The sequence below is a fragment of the Cynocephalus volans genome, chromosome 5, assembly GCF_027409185.1.
Source record: "Cynocephalus volans isolate mCynVol1 chromosome 5, mCynVol1.pri, whole genome shotgun sequence".
Taxonomy (NCBI): domain Eukaryota; kingdom Metazoa; phylum Chordata; class Mammalia; order Dermoptera; family Cynocephalidae; genus Cynocephalus; species Cynocephalus volans.
This window is the reverse complement of record NC_084464.1, coordinates 65,609,966-65,632,336: the sequence shown is the minus strand read 5'-3', so window position 1 is coordinate 65,632,336 and position 22,371 is coordinate 65,609,966. Positions and strand designations below refer to the sequence as shown.

The window sequence follows — 22,371 nt, the reverse complement described above, 5'->3', positions numbered from 1 at the left end:
CATATCAACTTCAAATAATTGTGGTTGTTATATCTTCTTCCCCCCCCCCCGTGTGTGTGTGTGTGTGTGTGTGTGTGTGTGTGTGTGTTTTAATTAACTCTAACTGGTGAGTTTATCCTTACACACAGAATTACCCAACAGATTTGCTCTTTGGATCCTGGTTAAGTCAACTATTCCAGAGTTATATTTTAGAAATTAATCTTTTGAATTTTAATCATAACTAGACTGAATAGCGTAAGAAGTATTATAAGAAAAAATAACTTCATGTTGAAAATTATATAAATAGGATATTTGGATTATGTCATTGTGTTGATTTCTTACTGTTTTAACTTTCTGTGGAAGACTTTAACAAAGTGTGATTGTTTAAGTCTTCAAATAATCAAGTGTGGCAACCTGAAAATTATTTGTTTTTCTTATCTCGTGTTTTGCATTCCAGGAATCATCTCAGTTATCTGGACTCCCTGAGTATGTTAAAATAGTAGAAGTTGGACCTAGAGATGGATTGCAGAATGAAAAGGTAGTTTTATATTAGCTTTTACACAGTTTATTTCAAATGATAAGTCTAAATATTAATATTTCTTAAGATTTTAAAGACTTCTATGGATTTCATGTTACATGGCTATGTTTGTTCTTAATTGCTACTTGAATTTATAAATCATAAATTTAATTTGCTTTTAGTTAGGAAGTAATCTGTGTGTGCTTCTATACCATTTAAAATAATGAAATAAAATAACTTTGGATGTTTTATAGGTTATAGTTCCTACAGATATAAAAATTGAATTTATCAATCAACTTTCCCAAACTGGCTTGTCTGTAATAGAAGTAACCAGCTTTGTGTCTTCCAGATGGGTACCACAGGTACGTAAATCTGCAATTCTCTAACTAGGTTCTTAATTTCTTAATTTAACTTCTCGAAGAATTACTAAGTAAGAATGTGATATACATTGTGAATTTAACCTGATATAATTACTAATTTTCCATATTCTTACAAAATATTACCATGCACTGAGATATCATTAAAGAAAAATAACTTTGATGAAATATCTTATGTCAAATGAGTCCTAAAATGTTACTTGGAACTCCACACTAAAACTGTGTGAGTATATAGTCCAACATAATGTATAGAAGATAAGGCTCTTAAATAGCAAGTTAGGGACCTGCCCTCATTTATTATTGCATGACTGACATTATGAATAATCTGAACATCTTTAAGTGCTTTAGACTTTTGGTCTGTTAAAGAAAAGTGATAATCGGGCCTGATACCTTCCCCACAGAATTCCATATTAAAGAGTGAGAAATGTAGATATACACTCTCTTTACTTTGCTTCTTACAGGACTTATATTTGCTAGAGTGATAAGGCATCAAAGATATCCTCAAAGACATGGCAAGAGAATAACCTAGATCCTCCCTTGAAATATAAGATGATAGAGCTCTATCAGAGTTTTCAGACATGTGGCAGCAGTCATCACATCTGAGACTTGACTCTGTTCTTTCAAACATGATTAGTAATTAGCAACCAGTAAAACTCTGTCTCTTCCTAATCCAGTGCCTGTTCTCAGACCTTGTATCCCTCAGTCTCTCCCTAGCACTTGATTTCACTAAATGCTCTTGATCTCATTCTCCTGGTTTCCATTATTCTCTACTCTCTTGATTCAGTTATTTCCCCAATTGCTCTTTTCCTGTCATCTCTGACATCTTTTCATGACCACTGAATTTAAGGTTCCCCTAAGATTCTGTTTTCAGTGCTTTTCTCTACCTCTGCTCTCTTCTTTGGCTACCCTTCCAACATCACAGTCATTTCTATGAGGATGACGAATCTAGATTTCTAGTCCTGCCCTCCTGATAAGCTTCAGCTAAATGTGTTGCCTATACCTCAAACTCATTGGATTTAAAATCAAACTCATTATCATCCATCCTGCTTTATGCTTATAGCTCAACTGTCCCTGGTGGAATCTTGGATTTTAATCCTCAAAGGGTTGTCTTCGGTAGCCAGTCAGTTGCTGTCTTAATTAGGGCTACTGTAACAAAATACCATAGACTGGGTGACATAATGACAGAAATTTATTTCTCACACTTCTGGAGGCTGGGAAGTCTAAGATCAAGGTGCTGGTAGAATCGGTGTCTGGTGAGGACCTGCTTCCTGGCTTGCAGAGGGCTGTCTTCTCATTGTATCCTATGGTGGAGAGCAGAGATGGGAAGCAAGCTCTCATGTCTCTTCTTATAAAGGTACTAATTCCATTCACGAGAGCTCTACCCTTATGACCTCATTATCCTCCCAAAGGCCCCACCTCCTAATACCATCACTTCGGAGGTCAAGATTTCAACATATGGATTTTGAGGAGATACAAACATTCGGTCCATAAGTTGCTGACTCATAAAACGTTTTCTCCTCAATAGTCTATACTTGTCTTCTTTTAAATCCCATTGATGTATTAGTAATCCAGATCCTCACTGACTAATTATTGTGGCAGTCCCTTAAATGATATTTCTAAACATTGCTTATCCCTTCCTTATACATTTTGCCCATTTCTTCTAAAATAGTAACATCAGCCTTCACGAAGTCACATTCTAAGTTCATTATCCGTTTCCCTTCTCCCCATTGACAAAATTTGGAAACTTTGGTCTGATACTCAAAGCACTCTATACCTCCCCTTCCACCTTGTATAGCCTTAATTCTATTGCCCTACTTCACTTTGCTGCAGTTGCTGCTAAACCAAACTGCTTCTTGTTCCTTATTTGTATGTCCTGTCTCTTTATCTATATAGCACTTTATCTATACTTGCTCATGTACATCTCAATTTCTGCATTGCTCTGCAGTTATAACAGGATGTTGGAAAAGAGCTTAAAACATTAAAGTCTTTTTAATTGCAATATGTTTGAGGCAACAGAAGCCACAATAGTATTAATAGCATTAGTAATATGTCATTTTTCACAGAATTACTTTTATTTATCCTCAAAAGAAACAGTAATTTTTCATCATCTTATTATCACTGTTTACAATCATATATATTTTTTGTAAATGTTTTCTGATTATCTGTTGCCTGATCATAGGCGCTATGAAGGTAGTAAGCACATCTCTTTTGTTCATCTCTGTAGCCCTGGTGCTTAGTGCATAATAAGTAGGTCCTCAATAAATAATTGTGAAATGAATAATGAATCAATCAACTGGAAAGAACAATAACATATTACTTTTAATTTTCTGGTATGGGCAGTTGACTGTTACTTTTGTTCATGTGTTTGGTCCTGTGTAATAAAGGCCACAAATATTTTCCTTAGGAAAACGTAAATAGCTTGATTAGACTATATTAGACGTATTTCCTTGAGGTTATCATTTTGCAAAATGCTAGCTATTATTATTTCACTAGCTGCCACTAATTTTAAGAGATAGTGAGACCTTTTTATCATCTTTAAGTCTTCATGAAGTCACCTCTGTGTTTGATTCAGTGAGCACCCATTTCACATATTTGATTATTGCTGGAGAGGAACTGGATAGGCTGGTATGACTTTAAAGTTAGGGTTAGGAAAGAGGACCGATCTCACTAATATTAATTGATGAATACTGACAAACCAAAGTTGTATTTCACATATTAAATATTGCTAGTCCTCTTCAAGATACTTTTGTTTTCTAATGGTTCTATAAAGCCACCTACAAAATATTCTTCTTTCCCTCAGTGATGCTTAGGGGCACATACTGGTATTATACAACACTGGAAATTAATTGATAGGTTATTCTTCAGACTGATTTAGGACGCATGCCATAACATTTAGAAGGATGAAACTGCAATCCTTTCTAGAAGGCCACACTTGTTTGCACAGCTAGTTGGGAGAAAATATGGACAAAAGAAAAAGGATGGCATTCCCTCTGTGAGCAGGAAACTGGAAAATGCCTCCTGGCCTCCCAGTAAGTAGATACATGTGATAGGACTATAAAATGAGATGATTTATCTAGTCTGGTTCTGAGTTTAATTCAGGACTTAACCAATTGAGATTTAATGAACTCTTCCTTGACTAAAAGTATTATAGATTAAGTGACTGAATTCCCCTACCTAGCTCTTGAGGATAACTGTGGTGGTGAGAAGTGCTTCTAGAACTGTGTCCCTGTCCATATTCTGCCTTGAGTTTGAGAATGCCTGACTGACAGATGGACTGACCGACTGATCCTGGGCTCCACACAAGTTAACTCCTTCTCTTTTTCCTAAATCAGCCTTTCTCCTGAAGATTAAAGTATGTGTGTAATTGAAATGTTGGATTGTATTCAATCTGAATAAAGATATTCTCCTTCAAATACTAAATAATATGTTATATATTTCACTTTTAATACTCAGCTGATTACATGCATTTCAAACAAAAAAGCGGTTTAAATAAATCACATACCTGTAAAAAAGCAGTGTGCCTGAATCAAAGAAAGATGAGATTCATTTTCTGAAGTCGTACCAGTCACTAACCAGATAACAAGTGTATTTCAAAGGGCGATATTGAGACTATCCCATTTTTGTGATTGGATTATTGTCCATAATTGCTTCTGCCTTACATTTCAGTGAACTTGCCTGAGAAGAGCATTTTTTAAGTTCTCTTTTAAAATTTTATATTGTTCTGTCTCATTTTAGAAAGAAGTTATATGAAGTCAGAATCTGACAAAATAATGTCTGAGATTTGTGACAGAACGCCTGCAGTACAACAGTGTACTTATATGTCAGCTGATATAATTTCTACTTTTTGTAAAGACAATATGTGTGGTGTTAAACTTGTATTCTGTTAGTTCTCCGCATCTTTTATTTTTTTCCCTCAAACGTAGGTCATGGGAATAGTCCTTTAGTTTATGTTTAGATTGCTGCTTGTTCACTTATTTCTTTTTTTAGCATTTTAAATCTTTTTTACAGTTTCCCTCCTACTGTTTTGTTTGGCAGAGGCTTTCTAACTCAAACAGCTAAAAGAAAAGTTCCACGGTAGCAGGGTGCCATATAAAACAGGATCCCACACCTATAATCTAAATGGCTACAGATGATAAAATACCTGCCATTAAAAAATACATGTTCTTTACAACTTATCTGGAAAAAGATTTCCTTAGAGTGACATGTAATATAAGAACATTTGAAATGAGTCCAGATAGCCCCTCACTTAGATGGAGCAAAGAATAGTAGCAGAAAGAAAACATATTTATGAAAATAGGTTTATGATGACTTGGCAATGTGGAGGTTAGTATTAAGCTATTTAAATTATTATAAATGTTTTTAAAGTAAGCTAGAGTTTTACGTTCATCTTTAATTTAGCCTTTTTCTAAACAATTTCATTCACATAAGTGATTAAAGTGAACATCATTTATTTAAATATTAGAATACACTAAATGTACATGATACTGAATGTTTATGTATGTCATATGCAAAGGCTCAGTTATAAATATTTGCTCCCTGACTAGTTAATTTTTAACTGTTGGAATAGGTGGGTCACAAATCTTTACTGTGGGGGGTAGAGATAGATTTTCTTCATAAAAGTAAAAAGAAATAGACATAAAAGACTAACAATTATTTATAAGTTACTAACACTTAAAATATGGCCTAAACCCAATGTTAGCAAGAAGGAATGTGTAAACTTTTCCCTACTCTCCTTTTAGTGTGTAATACAATTAGTTCTTTATTGGCAGTGAAGACACATTTACTGGACTAAAGTTTGATTTAGATTTACTTTGATGAGATGCAGGAGGCTGTAACTTCTGCTACTGAGTCCCGTCTGGCGTCTCCTCCTGGCTCTGCTCTGAGAGGGGTGGGTGTGGAGAAGAGGCAAGGAAGGGGGTAATTTTGTGAAGATGTTGGGGGTGTGTGTGTGAGAGAGAGAGAGAGAGAGTGAAAGAGAAAGAAAGGGAACAGTGACCCCCCCCAAAATTGTTTGCTTATAAGGCGCAGTTAACCTACGATACTGGGAGGGTTCCAATGTGAGGCTCATCCATTATATCCCAGATAAGTCGGCCTCTGCCATCTCCCCAGAGAGGATCCTGGTGAAATTTACCAAGATCACAGTTCCTTTTTCCTGGTGTTACAGGAGTCCCCTTATCCAGATAGGTGGTGGAGAGGAGAATGTAAGCTGAAAGGGGAGTGAGACTTAACCCAAACTCTTTTCAAAGGAGCCTGACTTGGAATACTCAAGTCTGTGCTTAGTGTACTATTTCCTACTGCACACCAAGGTGCTGGCATGGAGGTCAAAGCCACATTGCAACCCGACTCTCCCTTAATTGCTTTCCTGCTCAGTAACTGTAGGCCTTTCCTATATTTCTATAATAGAGGTGGATCTTTCAAACTATCCCGATAGCCTCAGGAACTAGGCAATCCAAATTATCAAGAATATTCATAGGTGAAGCCTCGTATCTTTTCTTTTGTCCTGAATTGGTAGTTCAGGTGCACGCACTGGTGTTGTTTCCTAGCAAATTGGCTTATATTAAGAGGCTTAATGAAGTATTTCTTGAGAAACAGTTTTGAAATGTACTAGGCTTGTTCTGTTTTTCAACTTATTTGAGCATGTTGAATTTCTTACACGTTGAGTAATTGCTGTTTGTTCAATATTTGGTCTCAGAGAAGGAATAAAGACACTAAGTTCTTTAGTAAATGACCTCAGATGATTATAGAAAGTTAAATGGGAGGTAAAATTGTGCTATGAGAGCTATATCCACGTAGATAAAATATGTTAGCTCTTCAGGAAAATAGAAAACAAGCATATACTATTTGCCGGTTCCCAGTACTTAATAGGAGGAACCATAGATTCTTTAGATTGCTTCAACAGGTCCAGTGTTTTTCTACTGGCTGTATAGCTTGTGGCAGATATTCTGTGTGTTTGTGCAAGTGTGTGTGTACATTTGTATTCAAGTATGTACAATTGCCGCATATACTGAAAACTAGTAGCATTAAGCTGGTTCTTCTGATTATCTTTCTAACTGATAATCCCAAAATTTAGTGGCTTAAAACAATAACAATATTTGTTTTTGCATGTGGTTTCTGTGGATCAAGAATGCAAAAGTGTTTTAACTGGGCATGTCTAGCTAGAGGTTTCTCCAGTACTAGCAGTCAGATATACGGTGGTCAGACCTGGAACAGTAGTGGGGGGCTGGGTGGCCGGGGCAGCCAGAGACGTTCCATGTGATTTCTCTGCATGAGCTAGTTTGTACTTTATTACAGCATAACATCCTTAGACATCTAACATGATGGCTCAGAGATCGAAAGGCGAGTCTTTTAAGAGGCAAGCAAAGTAGTATGCCTTTTATAACCGAGCCTCATAAATTGCATAGAGTTACCTTCTGATAATCTATTAGTTGAGGCAGTTACAAAGCCCACCCAGTTACAAAAGGAGTGGATAGACACCACCTTTTGATCGGGGTATGGCATTCTGGAAGAGCAAGTAGGAGAAAAATATCATCGAAGCCTGTTTTAGTCCATTTTCTGTTTCTATCACAGAGTACCATACACTGGATAATTTACAAAGAAAAGAAAAGTTTATTTAGCTCACAGTTCTGGAGGCTGAGAAGTCCAAGAGCATGACACTAACATCTAATGAGGGCTTGGGCAGTTGTGCCAGCTCAGGTCTCTGTCTTCCTCTTCTTATAAAGCCACCAGTCCCATCATGGGGGCTGCACCCTGGTGATCTTATCTGATTCTAATTACTTCCCAAAGGCCCCACCTCCAAATGCCATGAACAGGTAAATTTGGGGATTAAATGTCCAACACGTGAAGTTTGGGAGACATACTTAAAATATAGCAGGGCCATTTTTATAATCTGCTACACTTGTGTTTTTAAAAATGGTCTAGTAATTAACCTACTTATATGCTTTTTCTTACTAACAATTAAATAATAAATGCCATTGACAGAGAAACAAATTCTGCATTCTGAAACCCCCAATATAAAATAATAATAATAATAATAATAATACATATTTTAGCACTGCCATGGCTACTAATATCTCACTCCTACCACTTTATGCAATTGTTTTGCATCAAATGGGATTCAGGTTGGATATCTGAGGGAGGGGTGTGTTGCCTAGGCAACTTAAGAGATGAGAGGGAGAAAGCTGTATCCACAGCCCCCTCTGCATGTTTCTTACGCTCACCTCTGGTTAAAGCGGAAACGAGGGAGAAGCTGGTGAAAGACAGTCATAGGCATTTGCCTTCTTAACCGTTTCTACCCAGCGCTTCCCTGTATACCTACTTCCAAACGTGTAGCTCAAGCTAGAGAGCAGCTGAGGTGAGAGAACGGAATCTCTCTCCTGCCAGAAGAAGGGGATGGCAGGAAGAAGAAAACGCAGGAAATTAAAAGGTAAAAATTAAAACTTGCAGTTTTCCCCCACACCCACCAAATCTCTTGCTGTCCACTCTGAAAACAGTGAGCACACGCTGCTGCACAAATTGCTATGTTCACTGTAAATATACTTTCATATATTCCTGTAGCTTTGTCTTCCATGTCCAGACTTGCTCATCAAAGTCCCAGCTCTGGACTGACACCTTTTCTGAGAGTCTATTGTAATCTATACTGTGTGTCTGGAATGTACGCATGGTTCAGTTCAATGTTTTAAATTGTTTAGGTAATGCCTGTTTACTTTTGAAAGATAAAATAGCAGAAAACTCTCTATTCAGAGCAAATGTCAATGTCAATGTACTCCAGAAATAAAAAGTAGCAATTAGATTTTTGTTGCTGTTTTGTTAGCGCAAAACACTCTGCATGAAGTTGCTATGTTAAAATGTTTATCTAAATTTGCAAAATTTCTCTTTTTAAATAAAAATAATCACATATTCTGAATACTATGCTAGGCACTCTCTACAATAAGGCAGTAAACTTGATGTACGTTCTATAAAAGTATTGTTTCTATAAAAGTGGGTGTTACTTACTATATCTTTACAAATAATGACAATATAAAATTCCTGCTTTCCTCTGATCAAGTACAGAGGGTTGCTTAACCATTTTCTGTGTTTTAAGGCAGTGATTAACTCAAAATGCAATATTTTAACATTGTTCTATTATATAATTACATCATTACTACTGTTATCACATAGCACAATCAATTGCCTGAAACACATACAGAGATTTTTAAACCACCCTTTGTCTCTCTCAGACAAGAGTGTGGAAATACAAAATTTCGGGGGAAGGGGGGGTTTGGGATATTTAGGTGCTATTTTTTTTCTCTTTGAACTTGTTTAAGGTTAATCTGCCCTAAAATTGGAAGAAATAGCAATTTATTGTCTAGCTGGGATGTAGTTCTTCTGTTCTATCCAAACAAAAAGCACAGCTTATGATTAAAAGCACTAATGTTAGCAATTCTCTTGGTTACGTTTTCTAATTTTTTTCAAGCAGAAGGTATAATTCAGTGTGTTTTTTTTTGGCCTTTTTTCCCCATTAGGTCAAAGACTATGATTATACTCAAAGATTTATTATACTCGGCACACACTGATTTTCAATAGAATAATAATTATTTTGTTTGATTAATTACATTTTGACTGAGTGGGTTTTCTTTATTCTTAGATTTATAAAAATAATCAAAACAAAATGTTAAACACTTTACCTCAACTTTTTTCAATTTTATTGAGTTTATCATGTTTATTAAATCTTCTGTAAGTTTTCCCATGAAAGAAAGAAACTTTCAAAGCCATTTCAGTAACATTAAAATTCCACTTTTTATCTGACTAAAATTATCTTAAAATTTGGTCTTATAGAACTATCCATATGCATTGACACTTGAAAGATCCGTATATAATATAATTGTGTAAAAGCCGAATAGAAGTCCGGTTTGGCTCAGAAAGACTTGATTCTGACTTTTTAATGGTCTTTTCTGCATTGCTCTGATTAGTTAGCCAATAAACATTGTTTATCTTATTTTAGTGTAAATTCATTCCATTGATAAGAGTCCTGGCTAAGCCACTTAAGTGCAATCCACTTTTGGAGATACAGAATATGCCCTAAAGACTACACTAGAGGGAATTAAAGTACTTCCAGTGTGACATAGTTATGACTTGCTCACTTGGAAAAATCACATCCCTTACTCAAACCCTGATTAAAATTTAAAGTATTACAATATTACATGGTTTGGGCTGGTTTGCTTGCCAGTTTTAAGTATGTTCAAGGAGTGATTATTTTGATGAACTCATGATTCCTTGTACACTGAATACTGCAGATGAAACATACCATTTCTTTTTAAATAGTTAATGATTTTAAAATATAATATAATATAATAGTTTTGCTAATGTTTACATAGAATTATGATTTTTATATAATTTTAAAAATATAAATAAAATAATTTTTCTAATTTTTAGGTATATATACATTGATCTAAAATTGCCTGATTAAATTGCCAGAGAGTTCTCTAGAAGTAATATGTAGTAAACATAGAGAATTAAAAAGATAATTCTGAATGCTAAAAGTAACATTACATCCCCCAAATCACATTAGACAAGTAAGTTTTATATTTTAAAACCTGCACAATAATGAGACATATTTATGCTAATGTTTTACTTGTTATATATTTGATAAAATAAAAAGAATATAAATAAATTATTTTCACTTAGAGTATACCTATAAATAGAAAACATTTTATAATGCATTTATTTTATTGTACTCAAGGAATTTTTTCCCAATTTGTTTATCTTGAGTATTCGGTTTATAGAATCAAAGGCTGATTGAGATTATAACTTTTTAGAATAATAGAATATTTTGTAATGTCTATGGATTTTAGATATTTTTCATTGTTAATATATAGGACATTCTTTTGAAGAATGCTTTGTATTTTATAAATGTCTTGGACAAATTCAAATTTGTAATTACAGAAGCTTATAGGTTATAGTTAAGTACTCTTTGAAATATCACATGTTGAAGCAAATTCATGCTAATAACTTCTTTAGAGCACTAAGACTACTTACTCCAGACCTTCTTGTACTGCTATGATGTGGGATCCATTGATAAATTCAACACAATTATTTGTTAAGAGAGATGCATCTTTATTGAAAGATGAGATCTTACAGTATGTAGTAAAAAATGTATGTCTTAGTAGCCCAGATATAGTCATTTCCCCTCTGGTACTTCAGGTTTCAGGCTTCCTGAGCTTTTGTTGGCATTATTATAACTGTTGTTTAACTTGTGCTTTCTGATGGAGCAAGAGAAAATTTGTGACCTGACTCTTACTCATTTATAATAAGATTCGGCCAAGTATTTTCATCTCTCTATGCCTTGGATCCTTTCCATTTATTTATTCGCCCATTCATTGCTTTTGTTTTGTCACTATTAAAAATTGCATTGAGTTCTTTGTTGAACTCAAATATTGAATAACAGGTAGTTGCTGACAGTAAACACAATATATACCTAATAAGGCAATTGTAAAATTTAAAATGGATAATAGGAATAAAATTACTAAAAAAACCTAAACTTATAAAAAGAAGCTTGAACATCAAGTTAACATCTGTAAATGAGTTATAATAAAATAGAACCTAGTAGACAGAATATGGTAAGCAGTTTGAAATTGGGCACTCTGGCATCCTTTTAAAGTTCTGCCTGCTGTGCTGTTTATCAAAACAGAAATCTCCAAATCCATATGATGGTCAAACCACAAGCTATTGCAGTGATGACTTTGCTTGTCATGGTAGTAAAACCCTTTTTGCCACAGCCTTTTCTTATTGCTAGTGTCTTATTACCAGTGAGTTAGTGTCCCTCAAACAACCCAGGCTTGCCTTCTCTCCTCATTAGTGTAGCTATCCACCGTGGGTAGAGTTGGTTTACAGAAGGAAGTGTAAGCATAGAAGGGAAAGTCCATTTACAGTCAGTATAGAATGAGTACAATTAGTATTTTAAAAATCACTTCTGCTTTCATGCATGGGAAATAACAACGTTGACAATGTTATTATCAAACACAAAGGCATGATATACGAGAGGCAGCACAGTCGAGTGGAAAGAAAATTGTACTGGGAGCTTAGAGACTTCTTGCCCCTACTTCAGAATGATGTTGGGAGCATGATTGTTTTGACATGGGAAGACCAGGACGGTGGTCACCAAAGGCATTGACCTGAACAAAGAATAACTAATGCTTATCCGTTATGTTTATCTTAGGAAACTGGGAAATGTTATTGAATAAAATGACTTTCTCTGTCTGGAACATTGGTCTCCCAGTTTATAACTCACAAATCCATTTGGGTAGGTTGGGTTTATTTTATTATTTAAAAATAAATACTTGTAGACATTAGTGGATTATAATTTAAATGTCTCACCTGCATTCACAATAAGAGTATGGGTCATATCCTATTTGCTTCAGTCACTCCTGAGAAGCATGGGCATTCTGTAGGGTAGAGGGCGGTACAAAGGTCCTTAGTACACAAAGGTAATGTTGAATAAAGAAGTACAGGAAATTATACACCAGAGCAAATTAGTTTTAAGGCTTCTGGACTTAAGAAGTTTTGTGAGTATGGTGTCAGGCCATTCTAACTTTGGCAGCCAAGACAGGGTACTGGGTAGGAAAAACAAAAAAAAAAACTGGATGTTCAATTTTCCAGAGATTTCCTGTGTTTATTATTGTAGGACTGTGATTTATTAAAACTGTCTTACTTTCTCAAGCAGACCAAGATTTCCTCTGTGCTACTGAGGCTAAGATATATGGGGTTTGTGCAAAGAGTCTGTGAATGAGACAGGGTTATAGTACCCAGGCTACAGTGCTGTTCATAGCTGTCTAGAACATTTTCACCCAGGGTTGTCAGGAAGAGCTCTAGTCTCATTTTTTTCTCATTACTGAATTTACGAATGTATTACCTTTAAGAGGAGTTACTGCTCAAATTGAGTTTTGAGTTATAGGGTCTGAAACCACATTATTTACATTTTTATAGTAATCGATGTCATGTGTTGAAGAAATTACATGTTCTTTATCCGTCTTTCCCTTGGCACTCCTGCAGACAGAAAGTAATACCATCAGTTATGTCTAACCTGGCCAGTGGAGATTGTAGGCAAATAACTTCTGACCTTATCCACTTATTCTGAAGAGATATAAATGTTGTCTTGAGTGACGGTGGTAGTAGTGGGTCAAACAAAAGCAAACAATTTTTCAAAAATATTAAAAAAAAAATTATTTAGCAGACTCTATTAGTGAGCAGGGAAAAAGGAAGGTTGTAGTTTCCATGAGTTTAAGTCTATTTCTGACAAAATTTAAGATAGTTTATTAAGCAGAGAATTTATGAACACATATGTACTCAGAAATACTATGGATATACTGAGAATGAGACATACCAAACTGACCTCACTTGTTTGTTGGTAGTATTTCTGGAGTGGTAAAGGAAAGAAATACTGTAGACACCATGAATCCATATTTCAGACAGATCCCTGACTGTCTCCATAATATTGCTATGAGAAAGATATTTCACCAAGGCTGGTTTTTTTTAAAAAAATTACTTTTTTATCAAACTTTTTTTTACTCTGGTTAAGACTTTATGTAGAACCTCACTATATGATATAGATAGGAAAATTACCTTAAAATATTTGTATAGGTCCCTTGTAAGGCCCTAAGAGGGGATTTATCCATGTGTTTACCTGGCCATATATTTTAATGAAATTTTCAAAAGTTACATATTTTTGCGTTCTTATTCTTATAGAGTCTCTCTCCTGAATTATTATCACTTGAGGTCCACAGGACCTATGTGCGCCTCTGAATAGAAATAAAGTGAGGCTTCCCTTAATTGATATAGGGGTAGAGGACCTAGCAGGCACTGACTTGGCCTCCCTCAAACCCTGGCAACAACCTTTATGACTAAGATCCACTGTGATCCCAACCTTGTCGATGTCTAGCATCTCGTGAGAAGATGTTTTGGCAACCGCATTTTCCTGGGTCCTACAGCAGAACAGAATCAGAATCTGTAAAGATGGGTCCAAGAAATTTGTATTTTTAAAAACTATCTCAAATAATTCTGATGTTGAGTTAAATCTGGGAGATACTGGATTAGATAACAAATAAGAGTATGCCCAAAAATCTGTTCAACCTGACGGTGGAGTTCTTTCTAGGAGCTCTGCCCTTTATATTGTGATGCACAAAACCTTTAGCAATGATAAAATAAAAAAATAAAAAATATTTAAAAGAAGAAAAAATATATTTACCTAGCATAGGAAAATGCCCACAATGTGTTGTTAATTGCGAAAATCAGATTGCAAAATATTATGTAGGATACAATTCTAATTTTTGTATTAAAAAACCTGGAAGAATACCCATTCATTCGCTAACAATATTTATTGAGGATTTGCCGTGCACCAGGGCTGTGCGAGGTGGGCATACTCAGTATGTACAAGACCAACAAGGTCATTGTCTTCATGGGGATTACATTCCAGTAGTGGAGGACTAAGCTGCTGCTGATTATCTCTGCATGATGGAATTACAGAAGGATTTTAATTCTTAAAATGGGTTCATCTGTACTTTTTAATTTGCTTAGGATGATCACACATGTGTAATTTTTTGTATCTGTTTATTTACAGAATAAAGACTTGACATATTAAAGAAATCTTTAGCAATGACCGAGATGAAGAGAAGATGTATTTATCAAGGGGTATTAGAGTCCATGCTTTACAGTCAGATAGACTTGGGTTTCAGCCCAGCTGTTCCACTCACTAGCTGGTAAATTTTCTCATCCTTGATACCTTTAAATCTAGATCTCCTACAGAAACTCTCTCTCATTGGAAAGTTAAAAATGTTTAAAGAGATACCATACATAAATAACTCAACACCTATAGGCAACATAGATCAGCATAAAGTAAATGTGCTTTTACCATTATCACCATTATTACTAACAATAAAATATTAGAAGAATTAGGGGAGAAAAAGAATCACAAATGAATCCAATCTAGAATAAAGAGCTGAAACCAAGCAGGAGAAATGTCAGTTCAATTCAACAATCATTTATAAAATTCTCATTTTATGCAAAGTATTTAAGGAGCTAATAATTCAGTTAGGGAGAGAGATACATAAATCAACATAAATTACACAAAATTAGATAAAAGCATTGATAGACATTGATAGATATATACAGAGTGAGCTATGGCAGTATAGAGACATCTACATCAAGGTGGTTGTTGAGAATGTCTTATAAGAGGAGCTTTTGAATTGAATACTGGAAGATGAAATTATTGACAATAAAAAAGAGAGGAATGATTTTCAGGCAGATGGAGTGATGCAAAGAATCAAGATGTCAAGCAACATGGCACAGCTTTGCAAACATTCTTCTATGGCTAGAGGTAAGCTGGGAGCACTTCAAGAAGAACTAGATGAGCTGTTAAGGAGAATAGGAGTCCAGAGTTCTCAGGACCTTCAAGGGCTTCGCTGTGAGCCATTCTGGTATCTCAACAGTGAGGAGTGGATAACAGGGCTCCATTTGGGGAATAGCTAACCTTGATAAAAGGCTTTCCGTGACTGTGTACAGTGCTCATGGGTGTCTGACCCAACCTGACACCAATTTCCTAGAGTCCAATAAATTGGGGGTAGTTTGATCTGACCACAGCACTTTGGACCATAATGAGGCTCATAATAAAGCACAAGAAGAAAATCTTATTCTGTAGGGCCTATGCAGGTTGACGGAAGAACCTGCTTCAAAACTTTCATTCCTCACCCCAGGGAGGGGTTGCAGACTCTTCTCACCCAAGGGACTTATTGAATGTGCACACTTCCAGTTTACACTCTCAGAGATTTTGATTCACTGGGGCTGGTATGAGATACAGAAATAAGCATTCAAAAAATCTCCCCAGATATTTTCTCCCAGGCTGTCTTCAGACCAGTGTTAGAGAAGCACTTCTCTAAGCGCACTGGACCCCGCCGTGAGTGCTGCAGACTATGCCCATTCCTCTTGGTGGGAGTGGGTTTTCTAAAAGATTTCCAGTTTTGATTCTCAATAACTCTGGCTCTGCCTGGAGTTTAGCCAACAAGATGAAAGGCCTTAATTCTTTCAATTAGATTTAATTCAAATAAAATTTGTAGCTCCACCGGATCCTGGCTTGGGAACAACTTGCGTATTTGGAGGTACACACGGAATGTCAAAACAATTAACCCATCTTCACTTGTGCTTCATACAGAACATGAAAAGGACCCAATTCATATCCCCCTGCCCCTTTTGTTGGTAACTTTACTTCCTAGTCAGTGCCTCTGGAAGTGCTGTCAAGTTTGGCCATGTTGCCTCTGTCAAAGTCCCTCATCAAAAACCTTGGAACTAGGAAATATGATATTTTCCAAGGAACAATTATAGGGTGTGGCTGTTTCTTTGCTCTTCAAGGATTGTGTTTCTGACAAGATGCAAAGTATGGGCTACTCTTTGAGATCATTTAGTTTTGAGAGTAGTTGGCCACTGTATGTGCCTCATCACCCCAAATGAGGCAACTGCTGTGCTTTTGCTAACTGACATGTGTAGACAGTTCAGGGCCGTCTCTCTCTGGCTGAGATGGGCAAATTACTAGCAGACACAAGGCCAATCACATGTTGAGAACTTCAGGTCTGTATGTGTCAATTTGGAGGATCCTCTTTAGAAAAAAGGAATGCATAATGCAGAATAGAAAATTAGGTAGAAAAATAAATATTAGTTTTGAATGAAACAAAGCACTCATGAAATTATAAAATGTTAAAAGTTAACAAATATTACAAATATGTCAAAATTAAGAAAAAGAGAAAGTACTTTTAGAAATTTGATTTCTGAGATTATGTCATAATACTTTTTTCCCCCATTTTTAAACTGTATATTCTCTGCCTCTTTCTAATGAAAACACTTCATAATATTTTCTATGGAGAGGATAGAAAGATGATTTAATTTTCTCTAGCACTGTTGATCAAAAATTTTTTTTACTGATAGATGAGAGAATTTGTAATGTTCTGTTAAGATTCATTCATTTATAACTCTACATATATAATGTCTGGAAAAATTTTCCACAGACTAACTTCTAGCTCTGTACATTTAAAAATTCATTTCTCCTCAAATATTTACTTACTTCTGGTGCCAGATACTGTAGGACATGGTGAATATGGGATCTTGGCTCAACTCTGGAGTGACAATTTTAATATGAGGTAAAATTGAGTACTACAGATTATATAATATGCTATATTTTATATATTTTAAATGTATGAAAATATTACACCAGTATTCTTGAAGAGCACAGTAATTGTGAGCTCTACCAATGACAAAATCTGTGCCTGTATTCACATATAAGAAATATAATGTAGGAAAAAAGAATTAAATGGCATTCTGATCTTTGTGTATGTCACTTGATGACCATTACTGAAGAATCACTTTATATATCAAAGCAATACTTTGTATAATTCCCCTTTTTTCTTCTCTTCTCATACTCCTTCACTATTCCAGAGCAGTAAAAGTGTCATGCCACCAAAGCATGCCTTCCAAACCCCAGCCTGTCCCTCTCCAGCTTCATTACTGTTGAAATTATTTTATTTTCTGGCTATCTCTTTCTCCTTTTTCCTAGCACTTCTCAGCTAGTTTTCTACCTAATATACCATCACAAAACATCAGGTCCAGGACTCTTGTTAGAGGGCAGGGTAGGGAAATAACTCGAGCTCTTTAGCAGGTGAGTTGAGTGAAGGCAGGAGCAGTGGATAGTGCTTATCCACTGATGATGCATGACTGTCACATTGACTAGAACAGGGAAGAGAGAAGAGGGGAAAATGTAGAGCTCTATATTTAAGTTATAAGGTCTAGTTGTAAGAGAGGTGATCAAGTTATATAATTTTTCAGATATCACTGTAAAGGTAAACCACCTTAGCATTTCTTTTTCTCTCATGAAAATTTTAGATTTTCCTCTGAACATTTCTGTCACTTAAGGACAACAGTGCTAACTTAAACTTTTAATATTTCCACCCCATCACACAACACAATACCCTCATCTTCAAAAGAGCCATGAAGACATATTGAATAATTTCATTGGTGATACAGAATAATCCAAAACATTCCTCTCTCATATAGTTTGCAATCTTGTTAGTGACTGACCTCTTACTAAGTTAAAATAACAAATGTAGAAGTTTTGTGTATCATGACTGTGTATGAGAGACTTTCATATAAAAATTGTATAAAAATGCAGCTCTGGAACTTAGACCTATACAATGTGGCACCTTTGTAATTGCGTTTGTTCTGCGAAAAGGAAATAAAAAAAATGTTAGTTACTGATTAGAGTTCAAATTAATAGACGTCAATTTTTTTCAAAAATAGAATAGGACTTCTCAGTTTCTTATGTACTTTAATCTTAAATAAATTTTTATTTCATTTTGTTATATACCCCCACACTACGTATATTCTGTTGGAACTGAGTAAAATATAATTAGTGAATATTTTATTTTCTCTATCAACTGTCATTTTGAAGAGAGGTAAAGGATGATAGGTATTTTTACTTTTAATTTTATTGGACTTGAAAATGAAGGAATTATATACTTGGAAAAAAGTTTAAAATTTCTATAAAACATTTCACTCCATAATAATTTTAAGTATTTTAATAAACAAGTATTTTTCAGTTTAGGGTTATTATACCCTTTCCTCTTACAATACACTAAAAAGTTCAATATATCATAGAAAATATGTCATATATGTCAATATATGCTCTATGCATAGTTTTAAATGTTTTCAAATGTTACGAAGAGTTTTGTTCCATTAAAAACAAGCTCCTGGGTTATTTACATTTGGCCTAGATAAGATGTAGCTTAAATATTTGTTGTTTTTCTAGCTTGGATTGTAAAGAAAAATGCTTCCTTATCTGTGCTCCATAGAATTTCAGATCACATGACATTGTCTTATTTTGTATGTCTGGTATATATTTATATAGAATACACACAGGTGCATGCACAGATACACACGTATTTTCCCTCATTAGCATGTGTATTATATTAGTGTAAGGAATGCATCTGCTTCATTTTTCTATGCCATAATGTTATATGTATAGTAGATTTATAAATACTGAAATGAATCGATGTGCAAATATTGAAATAAATTTAAAAAGTCAATTTTAAGGTCATATATTTTAAAAATTTGTTAACTTTTGTATTCTTCCAATTGTAAAGTTAATAGTCTATTCACAAAAAATTCTCGAAACTTTCACTATTATTCCCTGTCTGAAGTTTATGAGAAATTCTCGTCATTGTTTGTTACTGCATTCTCATATGCATTCTCTTGAAATTCCACTAATCTCAAGAAATTTGGGTGAAATGAATGTACTAACAATGCTCAAGTTGTCTTTTAGCCACTACCATTATCTGAAGAACATACTGAAAGCCTAAATGTTTAGGAGAGATTATAGAATTCAGATAATGACAAAATATTACTAGGATATCTAAATATGAATAATGTGAACTATCCAAATTTTGTCATACCATGTTAGAGTTAGTAGCAAATAGAATCTCTAAACTATAAAATTATTACATTCTAACCCTGGTGACCCTTTGCATACTATTGAAATTCTTTGATCATCTGAATCCATGTCACAATGTGGATGCCTAAGAAATTGATTAGCCGTGGTAGGCCTCTTTTGTTTGCTAGGTAGAAACAGGGATTGCCATTCCCAGACTATGTCCAGATGATGAGGCGAAACTCATTACCAACCAAATCATGAGGTTTTTTATGATCTTAAATAAAGGGTCACAGCAAAATCTTAAAAATATGTTAAATCAAACCAGATGTAGAAAGGTTTCATTAAAATGTCAAAACAGTAACGTAAAAGAACGGTTAGTTCCATTGTTTGAATAATAGTTCAACTTTAAACATTAAAATAACATCAAGATTGAAGTATAACATAAACTCCCCAAGAGAAAAAAAAAAAATAAAGCAAAGATTTTAGATCTTTAATTGAAACCTGCTCTATTTTATTCATTGTCATAAAATTATATCCTATCGGGGTTTCCTAAAGATCTTTACTTACTTACCTTTATTGACCAAATTAAGACTGAATACTGTTGTTTTTTTGTGTTTTTTTTTTAAGTGGCCTCATTATATTGTGATTATTTTTAAAAATAAAATTGTACTTACTTTTTGGATTTTGGTTAATGTATTTATCATAATTCATTAAGACGTCTTCAATGATTATCGAAGTTCAACTTTCAAGACCTGGAAATTTGGTCATTATCATCTCTGTTTATTTTCTAGTTCTATTGATTAAAACATCTATCAATCAAAAATTTTTTGTTTCATTATATAAGTCATTCACATTGACTCAAGATTTTATTAAGTTATGTGTGGAATGAAATAACCCTGATAATGCTTAAGCTTTGGTAATACCGATTAACATTATTCTCTCATAAAAGAGTGTTGTATTAGATTTTATTACAGTATCTTTAAATTAGTAGTAACTGCTTTTTTCTGCCTGAAATTAAGAATAAGCACTTTATGTTTTTAATTGTATTTCTTGTGCATTTGCATATGTGTGTGCACGTGTATTGTCGTGTGTGTGACAGAGACAGACAGAGAGAGATCACATTCTAAATAGCATCAGACACAAAGGCCAAATTCATGGATATGTAATCAAGAACTATGTTGAAATAAATGCAAAGATTAAATATTTAAAAAGGAAAGCTATAAAATAGTGAAGATTACAATTTTTTGAGTGAAGTCACCTACTTTGTGCTTTGAGCCACTGTGTCCTATTAATTTTTCTTTGGGGATTCTATTTCTAGTGCCATTTCTCTACAACAGAATTTATCACAAGCTGGATTCTCACAGTAACCTGACAATTGCCTCTTTTCTCTACACAGTTTTTTGTACCTATCCCAGATTAACCTTTCTATAATACTGCATTTCTGCTATTTCAACACTCACTCTCCATGGCTTCCTCTTGCCTTCAGGATAAATCAGAAGTCTCTAGAATAATGTGAAACTAACTCAGAGACACATCACAGGGTGTGGTCCCCGTCTTCATTTATAATCTTATCCCTGATTACTCACCAATATTCTCTAGCTGCTATGGCTTGAATGTTTGTCCCTGTAAAAAACTCATGTTGAGACTTAATCCCCAATGTGGCAGTACTGAGAGATGGGACCTTTAAGAGGTGATTGGGTCATGAAGACTGTGCCCTCATGAATTGATTAATCCACTTACGGATTAATGTGTTACTGAATTAATGGGTTATCGTGGGAGTTGGATTGGTGGCTTTATAAGAAGAAGAAGCTACCTGAGCTCCCCCTTGCCATGTGATGCCCTGCACCACCTAGGGACTCTCCAGAGTTCCCAGCAGGAAGAAGATCTTCACCAGATATGTCCCCTTAACCTTGACTTCCCACACTCCAGAACTATAAGAAATACATTTATTTTCTCTATAAATTACCAAGTTTCAGGTATTCTTTTAAAAGCAACAGAAGATGGACTAAGACACTAGCCAAATAACGTTACTACTTTACACTGGTCCCTCCCTCTTTTCTAACCCTATCCATTTTTTAGTGTTTCAGCTTTTACAGCTGTGTAACAAATTAACTGAGAACTTTGTGGCATAAATAAACGTTTATTATGTTCACTAATCCGGTGGGTTGGGAATTTGAACAGGGTACAGAAGGACAAGTTATCTCTGGTTCACAATGTTTGAGGCCTCAGCTGGATGACTGTAATGCCAGAGGCAAAAGTCATCTGGAAACTACTTCAATTACAAATCTAGGGGATGATACTGGCCATTGGCTGCGGGCCTCAGTTCCTCTTCAGATGGACTCTCCCTGAGGGCTTCTTCATGTGGCCTCTCTGCATAGGCTAGTTTGGGATTCCTCACAGCATGTTGGCTGATTTCTACACAATGACTTCCTCCAAAAGAGAAAGCCATTTGGAAGTTATATTCTTTTTTATAACCTAGCTTCAGAAGTGACGTAGTATTATTTCCACTATACTGTATTGGTTGGAGCAATCACAGCATACCCAGGTTCAAGGGGGAGGGTAAGCAGAATCTACCTCTTGACGGAAGGTGATGAGATCCTTGAAGAGCATATGCGACTGGAAATATTGTTGCAATCATTTTTTTTTTTTAATTTTATTTTGTCGATATACATTGTGGCTGATTATTGCTCCCCATCACCAAAACCTCCCTCCCTCCTCCCTCCCCCCCTCCCCCCCAACAATGTCCTTTCTGTTTGCTTGTCGTATCAACTTCAAATAATTGTGGTTGTTATATCTTCTTCCCCCCCCCCCGGTTTGTGTGTGTGTGTGTGTGTGTGTGTGTGTGTGTGTGAATTTATATATTAATTTTTAGCTCCCTCCAATAAGTGAGAACATGTGGTATTTCTCTTTCTGTGCCTGACTTGTTTCACTTAATATAATTCTCTCAAGGTCCATCCATGTTGTTGCAAATGGCAGTATTTCATTCGTTTTTATAGCTGAGTAGTATTCCATTGTGTAGATGTACCACATTTTCCGTATCCACTCATCCGATGATGGGC

At 35.1% G+C, this 22,371-nt stretch overlaps 1 protein-coding gene across 4 annotated transcripts in view; it reads left to right on the top strand.

Moving 5' to 3' along the window:
- HMGCLL1 (3-hydroxy-3-methylglutaryl-CoA lyase like 1) overlaps positions 1-22,371 on the top strand; it is a 150,680-nt gene that overhangs the window by 38,027 nt on the left and 90,282 nt on the right. For 3 of the 4 annotated variants that reach the window (XM_063097532.1, XM_063097531.1, XM_063097530.1), the window contains exons 2-3: positions 437-517; positions 751-858. In XM_063097532.1, coding sequence (XP_062953602.1) covers positions 437-517; positions 751-858 — 189 coding nt within the window. Of the gene's footprint in view, positions 1-436; positions 518-750; positions 859-22,371 lie in introns of those variants that run through there. The other variant, XM_063097533.1, reaches the window with a different exon arrangement.